Raw genomic sequence first — 17,995 nt, forward strand, 5'->3', positions numbered from 1 at the left:
GGCGTAGCCGCCACCGCCTCTGCCGCCGCGCCCCGGCGAGGACGTGGCCGGGACAAACAGCTGCCTTGTTTTCTCCCGGGAGCGGGCGGGGAGATGGCGGGGGCCGCGGCGCGGAGCCGGTTCGCGGTGGTGGGCGGCGGCATCGCGGGGGTCACCTGCGCCGAGAAGGTAAAAGGGGCCGGGGCCGCGCCGCCCCCGCCGCGCGCGTGCGCACAAGACAGTGCCTCCCTCCCCCTTCCCGCCTTGCCCGCGAGCGGCCGCGATGTTGTCCCTGCGGGCGCCGGCCCCTCTCGGCTCCAGGCGGGAATTGTCCCCAAGAAACCCGCGGTGGGGAGGCTCCCCGGCCCCGTAGCGGAACTTCAGGGCCCCCACCGACCCCGTCCAGCAGCCTGGGCCGGCCGTGCTCTGGTGGAACCGGGCTGCGCTGCTGACGGGACCGCCCGAGTGCCTGCGGTTACTCAAGAGATATAAATGCCCCTCACAGACTCACCTTGTGCTTTCCCGTAGAAACAGTTCGCTAGAGTTACATAGTGACTGCATAAGTATTCTTGTTTATACAGTTGTTCCATACTGTGGCCTACCTGCCACCCTCATTTCTTACAGATATTTTGTCCCAGTTGAAAAAAAAGCCGAAAGCCAAACCTAGCCCCGGGGCTGCAGTGTTGTAGTATAATCGTATTTATCTGTCTAGAAGTACTTCTCAAGAGGTTCAAACTGTGCTACGAACAGCCCGATAGGGTGATTTTGAAGCAGCTTACAATTGCTCCATAAAAAGCGGGCTAAAACTTCATAGGTGCAGAAAGCTGGCGTTCTGTGTGCTGGTCCAGAGCTCAGGGAGGTGCGGGAGCCCTGCAGGATTTATTCCTCATAGCCACAAAGGACTCTGCTGCAGCCAAGGTGAAGGCTGCTGTGCTGCTCTCCTTTTTATAAAAATACTGCTCAGTTTTTACTGGATCAGTTTTTTAAGGCCATACACCTGTGGAGCTTGTCCAGCTCTCTTCAGCTCCCTGTGAGCAAAACCTCTAAAAGTAAATTAGTCCTGTTTCTTGGTTTCAAGGTTCTTGATGTCTTTTAGGTAACAGTAACTGGAGGTAATTTTGTACCTGTAATGTGGAATGAAATGATGTGCATATTAGTTCGGTGAAGAATATTTTAATTGCTTAAGTGCAGAGCAGTGTAAAGACTGTGTTTCGGATATATCATCTCTGGTGATGTCAGGATAGCACCCCTTCCCTCTGGATCACATCCCTTCCCTCAGATTGACAGCATTGCTTGGCTCGGGTTACCTGTAAACTTGCTGAGTTTAAAAGGGGAACTCTCTTTTTGGCTTGGGGCCTTAGAAGTCTTGTGTTACTTAGTGAAGGTGATAATCTGTTAAATAACATTTAAAATACCCAGTAGAAATCAGCATTTCATCTTTCAAAAACCTATAAACAATTAGTCACTGCTGTGCAATAAGAAAAATGTGCATCCAGCAACTTGGTGTCTCCAGACACCACGTGATCATAGTCTGTTCCACAGGTTGGCCTTTGGAATACTGTGGGAATAAATAGTCCTTTATGCCATGGCTGCAGTTCTTGAAGGTGTATTTGTGTGTGAATTAATTGAAATACTGGGTCTCCAAATTCTCTTCATTTCCACAAACTTGAAGTCATATTTATACAATAGGATTTTACAAGACTAAAGTAATGCATTAACATATATTACTTTTCATCAGTAATTTTATTGTCTTAAAGTCAAAATCTGATGGTGACTCTCATCACTTTTCTGTTTCTTTACAAGCTGGCCACGGAATTCCCCTCAGAAGACATTTTTTTAATGACGGCTTCCCCAGTTATAAAAGCTGTAACTAATTTCAAACAGGTAAGAGAGACTTGATTTTTCCTATGGCAAGACCTCTTCAAAGTTTATATGTACAGATAATTTAGAACCCAGTTCTGAAAATGCCCGTGACTTTGAAATTGTTTCCACATTAATGTGATTGCAGTGGTGTCAGTAGGACTGATGAGCTATTTTATAGTGATTCAGAATCATTAGTAACTGGTGAGTGTATTCACACCATTCGAGTAAAGGTTGAACTGGGTACTTACATGGTTGAAGTGTTTTCAGAGCTACTGAAGTTTTATTTCACTGCTTTAGTAGTGGCTGCTCCATTTTAAGCACTGAAATGGTGTCTCGGTCTTGCCCATGGTTCTCATATACAGCAGTGTGTTTGAACCTGGGACAGAATCAGACTTCTGACAAAGTAGCAAAAGAAGGGATAGCCTTCTGGGAAGTTGCCTCGAGGTTCATCTATGTCTCCAGCAGCTGGTGATTCAGTGACCTCTTTCTTGCTGGTTTGAAAAAGAAAATAAAATCCCTGCGTGATTCAGAGTTCTGGCTAGTAGGTTCATTAGGCTAGTTTTGCAGAGGTACTCAGATCTTGGAAAACACTGCTCTCTTCCCCACTCTGAAAGAACTTAATCTCTATCCTTAGGGTTAAAATTCCCTGTAGTACTTTGACTTTTTAACCAGGAATAGGCGTAAGAATATTCTGTATAGAAAAAGGAACTTTTAGCAGTGACATGATAACATGTTTTCAGGCAGTGTGGGCTTTACCCTGTGAAAACTTATTTACTGGAAATGAACATAACACATTCTGTTACAAGCTTTAGAAAAAGAGAGGGATAAATGGTCCATATTTTTAAGCACCTGTCTTTTTCCTACAGGTCTCCAAAACACTTGAGGAATTTGATGTAGAAGAGCAACCAAGTTCCATATTAGAAAAACGATACCCCAATATTAAAGTTATACAGTCTGGAGTAAAACAATTGAAAAGTGATGAACACGTAAGCTAATATTTTCTTTTTATGTAGTTTTTCAAATTATTCGTAAAAAAAATAATTTTGGAAGCAGTTGAGTGTTTTGGGTCAGAAAAATTCTGGGTGAGAACATTCTGGTTACTGAAGTGTTAAGTTACCAAAATTAAAAGAAAATACTTCCTAACTTTAATTCATTTGTTGCTTACACTGTTTTTCAAGTAGAAATATGTACAGGGGACCAAACTGTCCCATCAAAAATTACTTGTTAATTAAGAAACTGTATCTTTTAGATTTAAATCTCTGACACCTTAGAGATACTGCATTGAATATCTGATTGGAATAGCAGGGAAAACAGGCAATGAAACCAATACTGTCTATCAATATAGGAATGTGAAAATTTCTGTAACCCTTGACTGGAGATGTTTCTTATTCCTGAATTACTGTTTCTTGCCACAGAAACCAAAATGTTAACAACTCTGTGATGCCAAAAAAAAAAATTCTTGGAGAAACCAGCATTTCCACATTTTCTTCCTTTCTTTTAGCAGGAAATACATTGGAAGTATGAGCAGTGCACAGCATGTGCAGATCCTCGTTAGCATCTGTGTCAACATGTTACTTTTCACCTCAGCATTTATCAGAAACTCACATTCAGATCCAAAACTGGTTTCACTCACTTTAAATCTCAGAGATATGGTTCCAGTTGGATTCTAATAATGTTCTGAATCTAATTATATTCTTACATGTGATGGTGTCTTAGCTTAGGTCCCTGTGGATGTAAATAATTTGTGTAATTGGAGGTTCTTTTGCCCAAAACCTTTAAAAACTCTCTTTGTGCAAAACCACTATGTAGCTTCTAGTTTCTAAAACAAGAAGTAAGGTCATAAAATAGTTACATTTAAGATTTTATTTTTTCAGAATGACATAGCTTTAGAGCCTTCCCTTTTTCTTCACCAAAGAACAGAATTTGCAGTCTTTCTAAACTGTGTCCTAGCCTGTGCCTGGTTAACACAGGCTGACTGCTGTTGAAATGTTTAGAATGAGATTCTTAATTGCTAGTATATAGTAATCTGCTTCTGTTACTGGGGCCAGGGGGACATTTGTCACACAGAAAACATAGTTTTCTTTTAGCACAGCTAGTGAGTACAAAGTGCCACCAAGTGGTAAACTTGGTCTTTCTCGGAGTGCACTGTGTACTTGCCATTTTATTGGTCATATACTTAGGTCTGTGGTGAGTGTGCTGCAAATAAATGTCACACAATCAGTGGCTGTATGAAGGCTTGCTCATTAAGAAGCCAGTTACAGCTTTTAATATGTGCAAATTACTCTGACATTAAGAAAAAAGAAAGCTGAAGTTCTCTTAGGTGTCTTGATTTAGGGGAATTCTCTTAAATGAATTGATTTTTCTTTTTTCTTAATTTTTAACAGAAAATTTTCACCGAAGATGGGAAGGAATATGTGTATGAAAAACTTTGCCTGTGTGCTGGAGCAAAACCAAAATTAATTTTTGAAGGAAACCCATATGTATTAGGAATCCGGGATACTGACAGTGCACAGGTAAGTGTGTTCTGGACTTAAAAGTGTTTAATGTGGTCCTGCATCTGGTGCAAAATACTAAAAATCATTGTGGAGTAAAATGAAGAAACAGAAGATGATGTTTGTTATTATACATCCTTAAATAGGAACATTTTCAGTAGCAGAAAAATAGCCTTATTAATACCATTTAATAAATTATTTAGCCACTAAATTTGTTAAGTTTATAGATAGCTCATACACAGTATTTCTAACACGATAATATAGAACAAATTATATTCTTTCACCCTTCAGGCAGAATCCAATCTGAAAATATAAAGAGGAAGTAGGCACCTGTAGAAACTTCCCTGGGAAGGTGTGTCTGGTACATGGTACAAAGGGCTGCTTCTTACAGTGAAAAGCTACTGAAGGAACAGTAGGACAGAGAATAGAATCCAGGATACTTCTAAAAGCTCTGTCTAGTCAGCTTAAATGTAATTATTTAATTCCTATCTCAATTTGAGGCTTGTAAGGCTGTATCAGTTACTTCATCCCTTCACAGGTTTCATGAGCTTCTGTTACAAATCTCAGCCTATGTGTGTAGCATTAGACTGAGAAAATCAAAATAAGACTTAAGAGCAAGAAAAAATTGAAAAGGGTATAATTCATTGGTGTGAAGGAACATGATTGAAGTTGTAACTGACATTTTTCCTTTCTTAATGCAGGCTTTTCAGAAGAATTTGGCTCAAGCTGAGAGAATAGTCGTGGTAGGAAATGGTGGGATTGCCCTTGAATTAGTGTAAGTAAACAACTAAGATTCTGAATGATACATATTTAAATAAAATCTTTAACAGTGCAATGTTAATTCTAGTGAACGTGAGTTTGGGAGAAGGTTGACTTTCAAAATTGTAGCTCTTAAAGCATTTAGTAGCAAAACTGATTACAGTTATTTTTTTCTTAGTATGGTGGTGCTTACTGTCACATAAACCAGTGGTGTTTAATGACACAATTAGGAAAGCTTCCAAAGAAGCTTTGACACACAGATATCAAGAATATGCAGTTCACGTTCCATATAGTACAAATGAGATCCACATGCCTGGTTTTTAGCAGTGGGCAGCCTGGCAAAAATGCCAGAACTTCTTTTACATTATGGGGAGCAGGAAATACTAAATTGTATTACTATTATAAATTTTATCTACCTCCCCTCACCCCCTGCCCTGGTTCAGTCAAGGTTGTGCTGGTGAGAAAGTATGACCTGTCAACTTGAGGAGATTTCTTTTTAATGGGTTCCTTATTTAGAAGTGGATTTGATAGGTTTAAAAGTCTTGGATCCCTTTAGTTCTGGCTTCTGGAAGGGAACTTGACACACTTCTAAAAATGCTGCTTTTCAGGTCGTCTGTCACTTTATCCCTTGTTTAAATGACCACAGGTATGAAATTCAAGGCTGTGAAGTCATCTGGGCTATCAAAGACAAAGCCATTGGGAACACTTTTTTTGATGCAGGAGCAGCTGAATTTCTCATTTCAAAGCTGACTGCTGAGGAACGAGAGACTCCGATCGAGTGTAAAAGAACCAAGTACACAGTGGAAGGTGTGGTGCTTTAGACTCCTAACACTGCAGCAGCAGCATTTGGTGTGAAAGAGAGTCCTGAAATCAGTTAATTTAGTAATGTTTTGTGCAGTGGAAGTGCACATTTGCTAGCAAGCAGACATCAGTTTAAATATGAGTGATATTAAGCTACAAAAAAGTGTCTACAGTGGGACTCCAGAAGCTGCTGCAGTTGGGGGCTGGCTGGCTGATAGTGCAGGCACATAACAGGGGCATGGTTGTTTCAGAGACATTGAAGTAATGAGAGATATGAAGTTGAAAGGTGTTAAAAATACTGGTCTGGAGTCTGATTTGTCTGCAAATGATTGTGGGGGTTTTTGGATATTACACTTTTGTCTTCTCTTTTGGCAGCCCAGTGGTATTTCTATTAATTGAGAATCCTTGTTGTGAATTCTGTGGGCAAGCAGGTATGCACACTAAATCTGATATGCTCCATCTGTTTCCTTCAGGAAGCCAGGAAAAAGAAAGACCTACAGCAGCATCTGACAAACTGGGCAGTGCCTTAGGCCCTGACTGGCACGAGGGCTTGCATCTTAAAGGGACTAAAGAGGTGTGGAACAGTCTTGCTTACACATTCATTTGAATGTTGCTTTAACTGGGTGAGGACAGAACACAAAATGTCACATTCAGGGTTATTATAAAAATAAAATGTGCTTGAACTGGTTCTCCTGTAAGAAGTAAACAGCAAAATACATTAACACAAATAAAGTAAAATTTTCTGCTTCAGGAAAAAGGTGGTTAGCTGGATCCACTGGCATAGTTTTAGCAAGTTACTCTTCAGACTGAAACATAAATGTTGGCTTGCATATTTCTGTAAGACTGGTGTCAATCCTAGCTTTGATCAGAAGCAGTGGTACTTCTATTGTCCTGATTTTTAGCTGCCACATACACATTTTCTTATGTGCAAAAGGGAACAGTAGGATTGAACATCAGCCTCCTGTCACAGGAGATAACAAAATGCAAAATCAGTAGTGGACATGGACATGGAGTTTCATGTTTGAAAAAAAGTAAAAATCCTCACATTGCATATTTTTAATCCATTCTTTTATTTATTAATTTCTCAGCTGTTAGGTATTTGCATCTGGTTTGCATTTTTAGAAATGACCTTTTAAAGGTGATCAGTCATAGATTCTACAGAAGTGGCTTTAGAACACCAACTAAAGGATGTTTAGGATATTCAGCAGCTTCATTGGTGGTGGTTTGGCTGTTGAAGGCTGTGGAAATGTTTCTGTAGTGGAGAATAAAGCAGATCAAGGCCAGAACCCACAAAATAGTTCAAAAAACAGGGAACTCCACCCTCTGTTTTGAGGTCAGAATAGGGGTAAGTGCTTGAAACACAGGTTGATGGAATAGAATATGTTTTTATGGCTTTTAGACCATAAACTTAATATTGTTAGCCGAATTTCACTCATGATAGAAAAATGAAGTATTTGCAATCCTGAAAAATAGAAAAGATGAATTTACTTTCTTCTGTTCTGATAAGTTTTGAATTCTCTTCCTGTAAGCTCAGGGGAACTTGAATATGTTTTCTGGCATGCCAGAAAAATCATGTATCTGAAAAAGCAGGTAAATTGCCATTGGCTATGGTTAGATCTGGGCCAAAAAGAGGAAAAAGTGTGGGAACCTGGCTAATGTGTCATGCTTTGGGATGGGATATATGGTGGGGGTTTTTTCCAGTTTAGTAATGTCAACTTAGGTGAAGGTATACTTGCTATTAAAAATCTTGTTATTGCTAATCATTATGTTTACAACTTTGTCTTTCTTTAGTTTTCTCATAAAGTACATATTGAAATATTATGTGAAGTGAAGAACATACACTTACAGCAAGAATTTATACAACTGCAGAGGACTTCTTTGACTTTTCCTAAAGAAGAGAAAAATGTAGAACCAGATCAGGGTAAGTGCCAGTTCTGATTAAAAATAATGTGTTGAAGATAAAGTGCTGGAGCATGTTTGATCTTGTTTGCAAGCAAATACAGATTTGGAACATAAATCCTTTATCTCTATAAATGGGGGTCTAGCAACTTACAGTGTCAAATTTATGGACTACAGTTAAATTACAAAACTTCATGGGTCAGACCTTTTTTCCATAGAGTCACTGAAATCCTGTATGCAAAACATTCCCTCCTTGTCCCAGTCCAGTAAAGTCACATTTTAATAATCTAGTTAGAAAAGAAGAAAAAAAACTACCAACATTTTGTTTGAAAACTGAAGTAAACCTTGAAACTAGAAGAAAATATTCCTTGTTTCATGAATAATTCTATCTATAAATTCCACTGAATGAAAATTAATATTTTAAATACATTTTAATAGCCAGTTACTTCCAGCATGAGATTCTAGGAAGTCAAATCTCTGATGTTTTTTGCTTTTGAGGCGTCTCCTGTGCATCTGTAAATTTACATGTAAAAGAATATTTGGCAATTGCATACTTCAGAGAACATCTCAGAGGACACAGTATTATCTCCCTACAAATAAGGGCTTTGATTTAGGAAAATTCCAGAGTCTTAATAGTGGGAGTTGGAGCTAAGCTCCAAAATGTATTTTTTTCCTCTAATCCTGAGTGAAGGTAAGAAATGTTATAGGTAACCTCTGATTATTTTTTTTTCATTTTTCCTTTTCTCTACCTAAACAGTTATCTCAAAAGATTTTTTTTTTCTTTTTATTTCATATCTTATTATGAGATATAATAAATAAAATAATTTCTGTTGGTTACATTCTCAGGGCAAAATTTTCCCCTTTTTCAGTGCTGTGGCCTGTATATGTGGAATTAACTAATGGAAAAATTTACGGATGCGATTTCATTGTCAGTGCAACTGGAGTAGTGCCAAATGTCAAACCATTCCTTGATGGCAATAATGTAAGTATACTGATTTCTTCTGGAGCTTAAGTTTCTTTTAAGAAAGGTGAAAGAAGCTTTATGGGTTTTTTCTTTCTGTTCTGGTGTGAAATACAGATTGCTAAAGGTTTTGAATACTGTGCAGCATCTCAAAATGAGGCGGGTATGTTGATATTGAAACATCCAGCATGAGAAAAATGTATTTTATTTCTGGTCTTGGCTTATTATGTTGCTCCCCATCTGTATATACACAGTATATGTGCAGTATAAGCTCTTAAACTAAGTCTATACAAATAGAGAAAAACACTTGTATAATTGGCTGATGTGGCAAAAAAGTAGAATAATTTTTGTGTTAATTCTGCAGCGTATTCTTATCTTACGAATCTTAACATCTTCTCCTGGGAAGGAAGCAGTTATTTCCAGTATTCTTCATCTGGGACACTGAGCTATAGCAGTGCTCATATTCACCAAGGGAAGTCACATCGAATCAACATCCAAACGTGGATGATGATTCCAGAGTTCGTAGCTGCCATGAGAATTTTCAGCCTTTGGATCATTCTGTGTCCATGTTCGGTGTCCAGTTTAACCTCGGCCAGCAGCTCAGCCCCACCCAGCTGCTTGCTGGGTCCCCACAGAGGGGAGGGGAAACAGAGGCACAAGAGTTAAAAGTGAGAAATCTCACTTTGAGATAAAGACAATTTAGGTAAAGCAAAAGCTGTGCACACAACCAGAAAAATTTCATTCCCTGTTTTCCATCAGCAGGGAGATGTTCAGCCGTTCCCAGGAAGGCAGGGTTTACAGGCATGACAGTTACTTGGGAAGACAAGTGCCATAATTATGAATGTCCCCCTTTCCTCCTCCTTCCCCCAGCTTCTCTTGCTGAGGACATCATGTGGCTTGGGGTCCCCCTTTGGTCAGTGGGGTCAGCTGCCCCAGCTGCTTCCAATCCCAATTTCTTGTGCAGCCCCAGCCTTAGAGCTGACAGGGCAGCAGGAGAAACAGAAAAGGTCTTGGGTAAGCTCTGCTCAGCAACAACTAATACATCCCTGGGTTATTAACACTGTTCTCATCACAAATCCAAAAAATAGCCCCATACCAGCTACTACTAAGAAAATTATCCCAGACAGAACCAGTATGTTGGGGTATTTGATGTTTAGTGGTTCTGTCTGATTAGGAAGTAAAATGCCATGCTCTGATTAAAGCAGAAGAAAATGCTGAAAACATAGATCTGATGTTGAACCATGAGAGATTTCCAGGCCTTTATTATAAGGATAGATCAGGAATTAGGTTTTTACATTGGTATTTTCTCACCTTGGCAAAAATACGAAATGAAATCTTAAGACTGGGTGTCCCTGTAACACACGTAGTGTGATTTGAAATTTGGCAAGCTCTGTCACTTCCCTGCCTAGGTATGAGTAATAGTATTTTAAAAACCTGTGCTGTGTTCTAGAAATAATCTTAATGCTCTGTACCTTCTGTGGAGGAGATAGTCTCATGTTAAATAATAAAGTAACAAAGGAAATGATCGCTTAATGTGGATGAATTGAATGACAGTTAAAATTATTACTTCTCTCATTGCTGACCTGTGCAAATACTTCAGTTTGCTGTAGGGGAAGATGGAGGACTCAAAGTAGATGAACACATGCACACGTCGGTGCCAGATGTGTACGCAGCTGGAGACATCTGCACGGCAGCCTGGGAGCCGAGCCCCGTGTGGCACCAGGTACGTCCAACCCTACGAGTGTCTGAGACAGTCAGTCTGACCCACAGAGCAAATCACACACTGTGACACACTCCCAGAAGGGAAAGTCTAGGCAAGTAGCTAATCCTGGGTGTGTTGATGACAAGTAACTTTATCTGGGTGGCAGGAAGTGCCCTCCTGAGCATCCCAGAAACACGCAGTGAGCACTGAGGAGAGCAGCGAGTGTCGGCCTGTGCACAGCCACACGTGTCTTGTGATTTAAATCTTTCCCATTTTCTTCTCTAGATGAGACTGTGGACTCAAGCTCGGCAGATGGGATGGTATGCAGCAAAATGCATGGCAGCAGATACTTTGGGGGAATCTATTGAAATGGATTTCAGCTTTGAACTGTTTGCTCATGTTACCAAATTTTTCAATTACAAGGTAAAGTAAATTCAGTCTAATGGTCTTAAACCACTGGGTAACACATATTGCTAGTTTATATTCACTTGTTAACACTGAGCAGGTGCTTTAATATTGACAAAACAGTTTTCTTTACATAGTAAGTAATGTTAGCTCAGATTGTCTCCATTCATACTAACCTTGAGTGCAGAAACTGAAAAGAGCTAAAATCTTTACAGATACATTACAAATTGCAGTTGGTGAATGACAACTGATCTGCCTGTATTCCTGTATATATTCCATTTCATTAAGGTTCTGCTCATGGATAAATTCAACACAGTTCAGCATGATAACTCGTTTACTGTAGGGTTTTGTGTATGATATTTCAAGGTGAAGAGTTTTGAGTCTGTTGTGGGTTTTGTTATGGGAGGGTCCCTAAGGACAAATACTTCCCTGTTTACATCAGTCTTTTGAGGCCTAGAACTGCTGGCAGCAGAAATACTAAAAGCCACTGCAATGTTCTTATGAGCGCTTTTCCTTTCTCCTTTTCCTTCTGTTAGGTGGTGGTTTTGGGGAAGTACAATGCTCAGGGCTTGGGCTCAGACCATGAACTGATGCTGAGATGTACCAAGGGACAGGAGTACGTGAAGGTAGTGATGCAGAATGGCCGAATGGTGGGAGCTGTGCTGATCGGTGAAACGGACTTGGAAGAAACCTTTGAAAACTTAATTTTAAATCAGATGGATCTTTCAGCCTATGGTGAAGATCTCCTGAACCCAGATGTCGATATAGAAGATTATTTTGATTGAACAAAACCTCATTTCCATTTTGTATAGTTTTGATACAAAGTAAAATTGTTTTCTCGGGATTACCAGAAATGAGGGATAAACGAAATTCCCTATTAAGATTTTGTGTTGATCTTGTCAAAATACTGACTGGCAGCTTAATCTGTGTAGAAGTGCAGCAACAAAAGCAAGTGGGTTGGTGTTGGCAAACACTTTTTGTGTAGATGAGCATGTGAAAACAGGGCTGTAACAGCCTCAGCAGCACAGCGAAAGCCACATTTTAAGACAGTGCTGTGTTCACTGGAACGTGAGGGAGCCTTTTTAAAGGCAAGAAAAACATGTTAAATCCCATGCCTGCCTCGTAGCTCCCTTCCCCAAACCACCCATTCCACCTGCTGTGGTTACCAGAGCCCAGTTTCCCTATGGCTCATTTCTGGGCATCTCCCTCAGCTCAGCCCATGAGCCACCACAGGAGCCAGGATGCCTTTATGTGAAGGTGTGGCCTTACCTGCCAAAAGCTCCTCCAGCCTTGGGTGAGCTGAGTCGTGGCCAGGGTCAGGAAAGCCTCTGCTTCTTTAAACCATGTGCTCAGGTGAATGTTTACAAGCAGTCAGGCAGCCTGTTGCCATCCCACTGGCACCACTCCACTGCTCACACCAGTGAGTACCTGCCACAGCTCTGTCCAGCTGGCTCAGATGAACAGTTTTAGGATACAGGATGCTCAGAGCTCTCACCACCTGGAATATGGGCTGCAAATACACAGCAAGGTGGATGCCTTATCCTTTGTTTTTTTCTTTTTTCCCCCCATAAGTTTATTTTTCAAATAAATGTATTTACCGCTCAGCTAAGTACAGAACACACACTTTGCATGACAAGATGTCAGGTGAGAGCAGCTTTTTAACTGTTTTTCACTTCAGCTTTCCAGTTGTAGAGCTGCACTGGTGCATCCCATCCCAGCTCCAACAGGACAGGTGGGCTGAGTGCACTCCCAGGATAACACAGCAGCACTGGCAGGGGTCACCTGCAGCAGCCTTCCCTGGGAGGACCCTGTGGATCAGGCTGAGGTGTCCAGCTGAGGTGGTAGATGGTACAAGATGCCATTTTGAATGGCAGTCCCAGATCCCGATGGGATTTGTAATAGGCAATTACTACATTTGCTTAATGAAAGTCTTCTTGGGGAATACAGGTCCTGGTCACTTCCTGTCTGCTCCTCTTTACCACTGTCCTGCACATTGGTTCCAGGAAGGAATTTTTGCAAGTATAGACTCCCACTTTGACTTGATGTGATCGTAACTAAATTACAACTACTGACAAAATATCTACTATTAAGTGCCCATGGGGGTTTAAGCTGTTTGTTTTCAGTAGTAACTGGCCCAGTGGCTGCATGTTTAGTTATGCAAGATGCACTTTAATAATAGTGATGTGGCTGGACAGACCTGCTTCAACCAAGCTCCTCCTTTTTTAGTTGCTAGGCTTAATTTAGTGCCTAGGTGATAAAGCCCAACAGTTTAAGCTATGCTTAATGTCCTTTATGGATTTCATAGGGCCACCCAGGGACATGGGTTGTTTCATTCTAGCTTTTTGTTTGGTTCTGCAGTTGCTACTTGGGACCTGCTCTTTATGTAGTGTCACACTGGGAACAATTTATTGTACTCCACTAACTGCAAAGGTCTCAGTACATATTGAGACTTCCCCCAGAAAAATCACTCTAAAGAGAATGACTCTTTTAAATTAAATTAATTCCAAGTTTTGCAAAGTTTTCAGTTAAATGATGGATGAAATACTGAGCTTTAGTCACTGTCAAGATTTAATCAGAAAAAAAATAAAGATGAAGGACGAGAATGATGTTTGGTTTATATTTAAGTTGTTATACGTGTAAATGTTAGGGGATGGGGGGAGAACCAAAATGCAACCCCCTAGAACTTAACATTTATTAATGAGTTTGAACTTGCCTTTCTGATCTTTGGCTGCCAAGAAAGTCACTAAATAAATAAAACTGAATCTAGCACCCAACCTCGTGTGTGCTGAGCAATGCTTGCAGTCAGCAGTAGCTGGTGGATCTTTACCAGGCTGCCAGCACAGCCACTTGTTCCTGGAAACACTGATATTCAAAGGAAGGCAGCAGGGATGTATTTCTACAACTGGACAGCGGGCTGATAATCTTGTCTAGACTCTCTTTCCAGGAGGGGTTGGTCCAGACCTTTCAAGGTCCCTTCCCACCTGAGCCCAGAGAGTGCTGGTGAACGGAGCTGCACCCAGCTGGCAGCCAGTCACTAGTGGTGTCCCCCACAGGGATCAGTGTTGGGCCCAGTCCTGTTTAATGTCTTTACTGATGGTCTGGATGAGGGGATTGAGTCCACCATCAGCAAATTTGCAGATGACATTAAGCTGGGAGGAGTGTCGATCAGCTGGAAGGCAGGAGGGCTCTGCAGAGGGACCTGGACAGGCTGGAGAGTTGGGCTGATTCCAACGGGATGAGGTTCAACAAGGCCAAGTGCCGGGTCCTGCACTTTGGTAACAACAACCCCCTGCAGCCCTACAAGCTGGAGACAGAGTGGCTGGAGAGCAGCCAGGCAGAAAGAGACCTGGGAGTTTGGATTGATAGGAACCTGAACATGAGCCAGCAGTGTGCCCAGGTGGCCAAGAAGGCCAATGGCATCCTGGCCTGGATCAGGAACAGTGTGGCCAGCAGGACCAGAGAAGTGATTCTTCCCCTGGACTCAGCGCTGGTGAGGCCACACCTCGAGTGCTGTGTCCAGTTCTGGGCCCCTCAGTTTAGGAAGGATATTGAGGTGCTGGAGCAGGTCCAGAGAAGAGCAACAAGGCTGGTGAAGGAACTTGAGCACAAGTCCTGTGAGGAGAGGCTGAGGGAGCTGGGGCTGTTCAGCCTGGAGAAGAGGAGGCTCAGGGGAGATCTCATCACTCTCTACAACTCCCTGACAGGAGGTTGTAGCCAGGTGGGGGTTGGTCTCTTCTCCCAGGCAACCATCAGCAAGACAAGAGGGCATGGTCTTAAGCTGTGCCAGGGGAGGTTTAGGTTAGTTATTAGGAAGAAATTCTTTACAGAGAGGGTAATCAGGCATTGGAAGGGGCTGCCCAGGGAAGTGGTGGATTCTCCATCCCTGGAGATGAGACTGGATGTGGCACTTACTAGACCATGGCACTAACCACGGTGGTGGTGGATCAAGGGTTGGACTTGATGATCTCGGAGGTCCCCTCCACCCCAGCTGATTCTGTGATTCTATGAAACATTTTTCCCTTCAGTGCTGGACTTTTTTAGATAACTTGTTTCCCTGTTTGGTTTTTATTTAAAAAAAAAATGCAAAAGAAATTACTAAAGCACAAACTGAACTTACTGCATTGTCCATGGAGAAGTAAACGTGATTAGATCCTAAATGCAGTCTGTAAAACTCAGTCAATAACCACTGGTTGGTCAACTCCACCTGCCTCAAGCTTTGGCTTCTTTGCTTTTAAGTTAGACCCACAGCCAGGCCGCTTATGCTCCTGTAACTTCTTCCCCACTGAATCCTGGACAGCCTTTGAAACAGTCTGAGCATTTTCGCTGCTTCCTTTCGAATTTGAAGGTTGAGATGGTTTGACCTGTAAGTTATAAACAATTCTGTTAGAATTCTAACATTGTTTTCCTTCTTTTTCCACGTTCCTGCACGACAGAGAAAATACTTATGAGGTCTGTTTAAATTCCTGTTGATTGCATTGCTACAAAAATACTTTGAGCAGATACCAAACTATTCAAATAAGCTATAATGGAGCAGATATCTACATAACAAATCAGTAGAGATATAAATACCTTGTGAACACTCTTCCTGTTTGTTATCCCCTCTATAGTGATGACATGGGTCTCGTTTCTCAGCAGATGGGCTTTGGGTCCCACCTTCAGGTAGGATATTGTAGCGAATGCCGTGAAGCTGAAGTCTTCCCTGCATGAATTAAATCAGTGTTACAAGGGAAGGCTGGAGATAAAGACAGGTTTGACCATGCAGGGGAAAAATCACAGCATCATTAAAAGGTTGGAAAAGGCCTCTAAGATCATCAAGTCCAACCATCAGCCCAGCACCACCACTAAACCACGTCCTCAAGTGCCACATCCACACATACTGGGAATGCTTCCAGCGATGGTGACTCCACCGCTTCCCTGGGCATCCTGTTCAATCTTGACAACCCTTTCCATGACAAAAGGGACACATGGACCCTTCTGTTGAATGTTCCAAATACCAGCTTGGTTCTGCTTTATTTATTCAAGTGGACAGTCAGTTAACTTCGAGCCAGTCTGGTCAACACTTAACATAATTCAGTTTGTGGACCTTTACACACACACTCAGACACCTCTTGGAAGACATGGAGGAAAATGAGGAAAAAAAAATGTAGTAAGTCATCTTCTCACTCTCTTAATAGTATGAAAAAAGTCAGCTGTACAAACAGATGCAAAAAAGAATTAAGACAAAAATAAAAGGATTAAATATTTGATTTTTACATATTCTTGGAACTTGTAGAGCAGAAAAAACACTGACAGCCAACTTACAAAAGCAGGACTGTTATTTTCACTATGCTTTCTTAACATTTCTGGGTACCACTTTCCACATTTGCCAGCCTGTCCCAACTTAGACTTTATGTGGACAACCCCTTTTGCTTTCCTTATCCACAGCTTTTTAAAATTGCCCAAGATGCAGCACTGCAAATGTTCCTCCAACTTTTAAAGTGGAAACATAGTAATATGTGTGGAGTTTTAAAAATACATTAAGTGCACCTGAAACAAAGGCTAACAACAAGACTGTGGAATGTATCCATTAATGCTATACAGAAGTAACAAAAGAATAAAGAAAAATGACTACTAGATGTTTAAAAAATTCAAAACAAACAAAACAAAACTAATCATCTTACTTCAGATACTGCTGCAGCAGTAGATGGGCAATAATTCTCTCCAGTTCCTCTCGAGGGTGCTTTGGTGGAGTAACTTCAGCCACCCTGAACTTGGACACACCTTTCCCAGACCATGCATCAATTAGTTTCAGTGGGGTGAGTTTCTCACTCATGCTTTCAGCTTGCTCAAGTATCTTGATTAGATCCCTGCAGTATCCTGTTACATCCATCTTCTCACATGCTGCAGATAAAAGTGAAAGAATATTTAAATAGCAAGTTATTTATGGTTATTTAGATAGTATCCATATATAGATGTATATACTTTTATATATTTAGAGATAGATAAATACATATCTGCTGCATAATAGCAATCTTTTGTTTTGTTTTGTTGTTTTGTTTGGTTTTTTTTGTTTTAAAACTAACTTAACAAATAAAGCTGTAACTTTCCCCTTTGACCATAGGATATATTTGTACTCACATCTGTCTTTCTACTTCATTATTGAAACTCCAATCTGGCAAACATTTCTACTTGTATTTAATGTTACAAATGACATAGATTATTTCAAAGAAGCATTTAGGAAGCACAGAATTTGCAAGGTGGTTACTATGTTACAGCTGGATCCCTTTTCCTCACCCACAGTGTTTATTATGATAAGATCAGAGAGCACAGAGGGAGTGAAGAATATAAAAGTGAGACATTTATTCTCTCAAGACACTTATGGACAAAATGAGACAGAAAAAAAGGTGTTAATTACATTATAAAAATAAGCTTCACCAATAATTATTCTAAGCATAATGATTACCCTTCTTGTGCATGATCAGATTATGGCACAGAATTACCCCAACTGCCTCCTCCAATACTAAGAATTAAGTACTGAAAAACGAGTACTGCTGCAAGGTTTCCTCAGACCTTGCTTGTGTATCAAAAGGCCCTGGGGGTGAACTAGCAGTAAGCAGGATATATTTCAACTATATTTCACCACATGGCTCCTGTAAGCCTTGGGTACAAGCCAGTTCCGTGCTCTTCCCAACCTCTGATCCCAGTATAAATTTCAAATAAACCCCATTTCTAACTAGAAGATAACAAGACATTGTCACTTGCATGATTTTGCAAAACAGTTTTATAATATAATTAACTGTATAAAGAAAAAAAAAGTTAAATTTTTGTCTACTTTACATCCCAAAACATGTAGATGGAAATTAGGTCTACTTATGAGAATAGCTTTGAATACAGAGTTGTTCCTAAGTTTTTTCAAGTGTTGATCACTATATTATCCAAATCCTTTTTGCAACAGGTATGTGATATGTGCAAAATACCATCTCCTCATATTACAAATATACACCTGGTCCTTAAAGAATTATAAGGTGGTTTTGTGTGTCCAGTTAGAGATGCCCAAGACCAATTTTCTCTCAGCACTACTTTCAGAGTTTCTAGCTTCTTCGGAGCTTTCCTATGTCTAAACCACAGTGCTCACTTTATAAATGCAGCAACAGA

At 40.8% G+C, this 17,995-nt stretch overlaps 2 protein-coding genes across 6 annotated transcripts in view; one reads left to right on the forward strand and one right to left on the reverse strand.

Moving 5' to 3' along the window:
• On the forward strand, positions 1-11,742 carry PYROXD1 (pyridine nucleotide-disulphide oxidoreductase domain 1). Its single transcript, XM_064654437.1, has 12 exons — positions 1-168; positions 1,783-1,863; positions 2,709-2,828; positions 4,227-4,355; positions 5,036-5,109; positions 5,740-5,900; positions 6,368-6,468; positions 7,686-7,815; positions 8,663-8,775; positions 10,355-10,477; positions 10,742-10,879; positions 11,398-11,742. Exons 1-12 carry the CDS (start codon positions 94-96, stop codon positions 11,644-11,646), a joined length of 1,494 nt encoding a protein of 497 aa, XP_064510507.1. The 5' UTR covers positions 1-93; the 3' UTR covers positions 11,647-11,742.
• The window catches only part of RECQL (RecQ like helicase), a 21,560-nt gene continuing 14,491 nt past the window's right edge, over positions 10,927-17,995 (reverse strand). For 4 of the 5 annotated variants that reach the window (XM_064654435.1, XM_064654434.1, XM_064654433.1 and 1 more), the window contains exons 14-16: positions 16,522-16,741; positions 15,431-15,560; positions 13,462-15,222 (exon numbers count right to left, since the gene is read on the reverse strand). In XM_064654435.1, the coding sequence (XP_064510505.1) occupies positions 15,034-15,222; positions 15,431-15,560; positions 16,522-16,741 (539 nt within the window). In that variant the 3' untranslated portion in view covers positions 13,462-15,033. Of the gene's footprint in view, positions 12,372-13,461; positions 15,223-15,430; positions 15,561-16,521; positions 16,742-17,995 lie in introns of those variants that run through there. The other variant, XR_010430585.1, reaches the window with a different exon arrangement.

This window comes from Pseudopipra pipra, chromosome 5, assembly GCF_036250125.1.
Source record: "Pseudopipra pipra isolate bDixPip1 chromosome 5, bDixPip1.hap1, whole genome shotgun sequence".
Classification (NCBI taxonomy): domain Eukaryota; kingdom Metazoa; phylum Chordata; class Aves; order Passeriformes; family Pipridae; genus Pseudopipra; species Pseudopipra pipra.

Coding starts and splice junctions, on each gene's coding strand:
- PYROXD1 (XM_064654437.1), top strand. CDS start 94: ATGGCGGGGGCCGCGGCGCGGAGCCGGTTCGCGGTGGTGGGCGGCGGC. Junction 2,829..4,226: donor AATTGAAAAGTGATGAACAC/GTAAGCTAATAT, acceptor AATTTTTAACAG/AAAATTTTCACCGAAGATGG. Junction 4,356..5,035: donor GGGATACTGACAGTGCACAG/GTAAGTGTGTTC, acceptor TTCTTAATGCAG/GCTTTTCAGAAGAATTTGGC.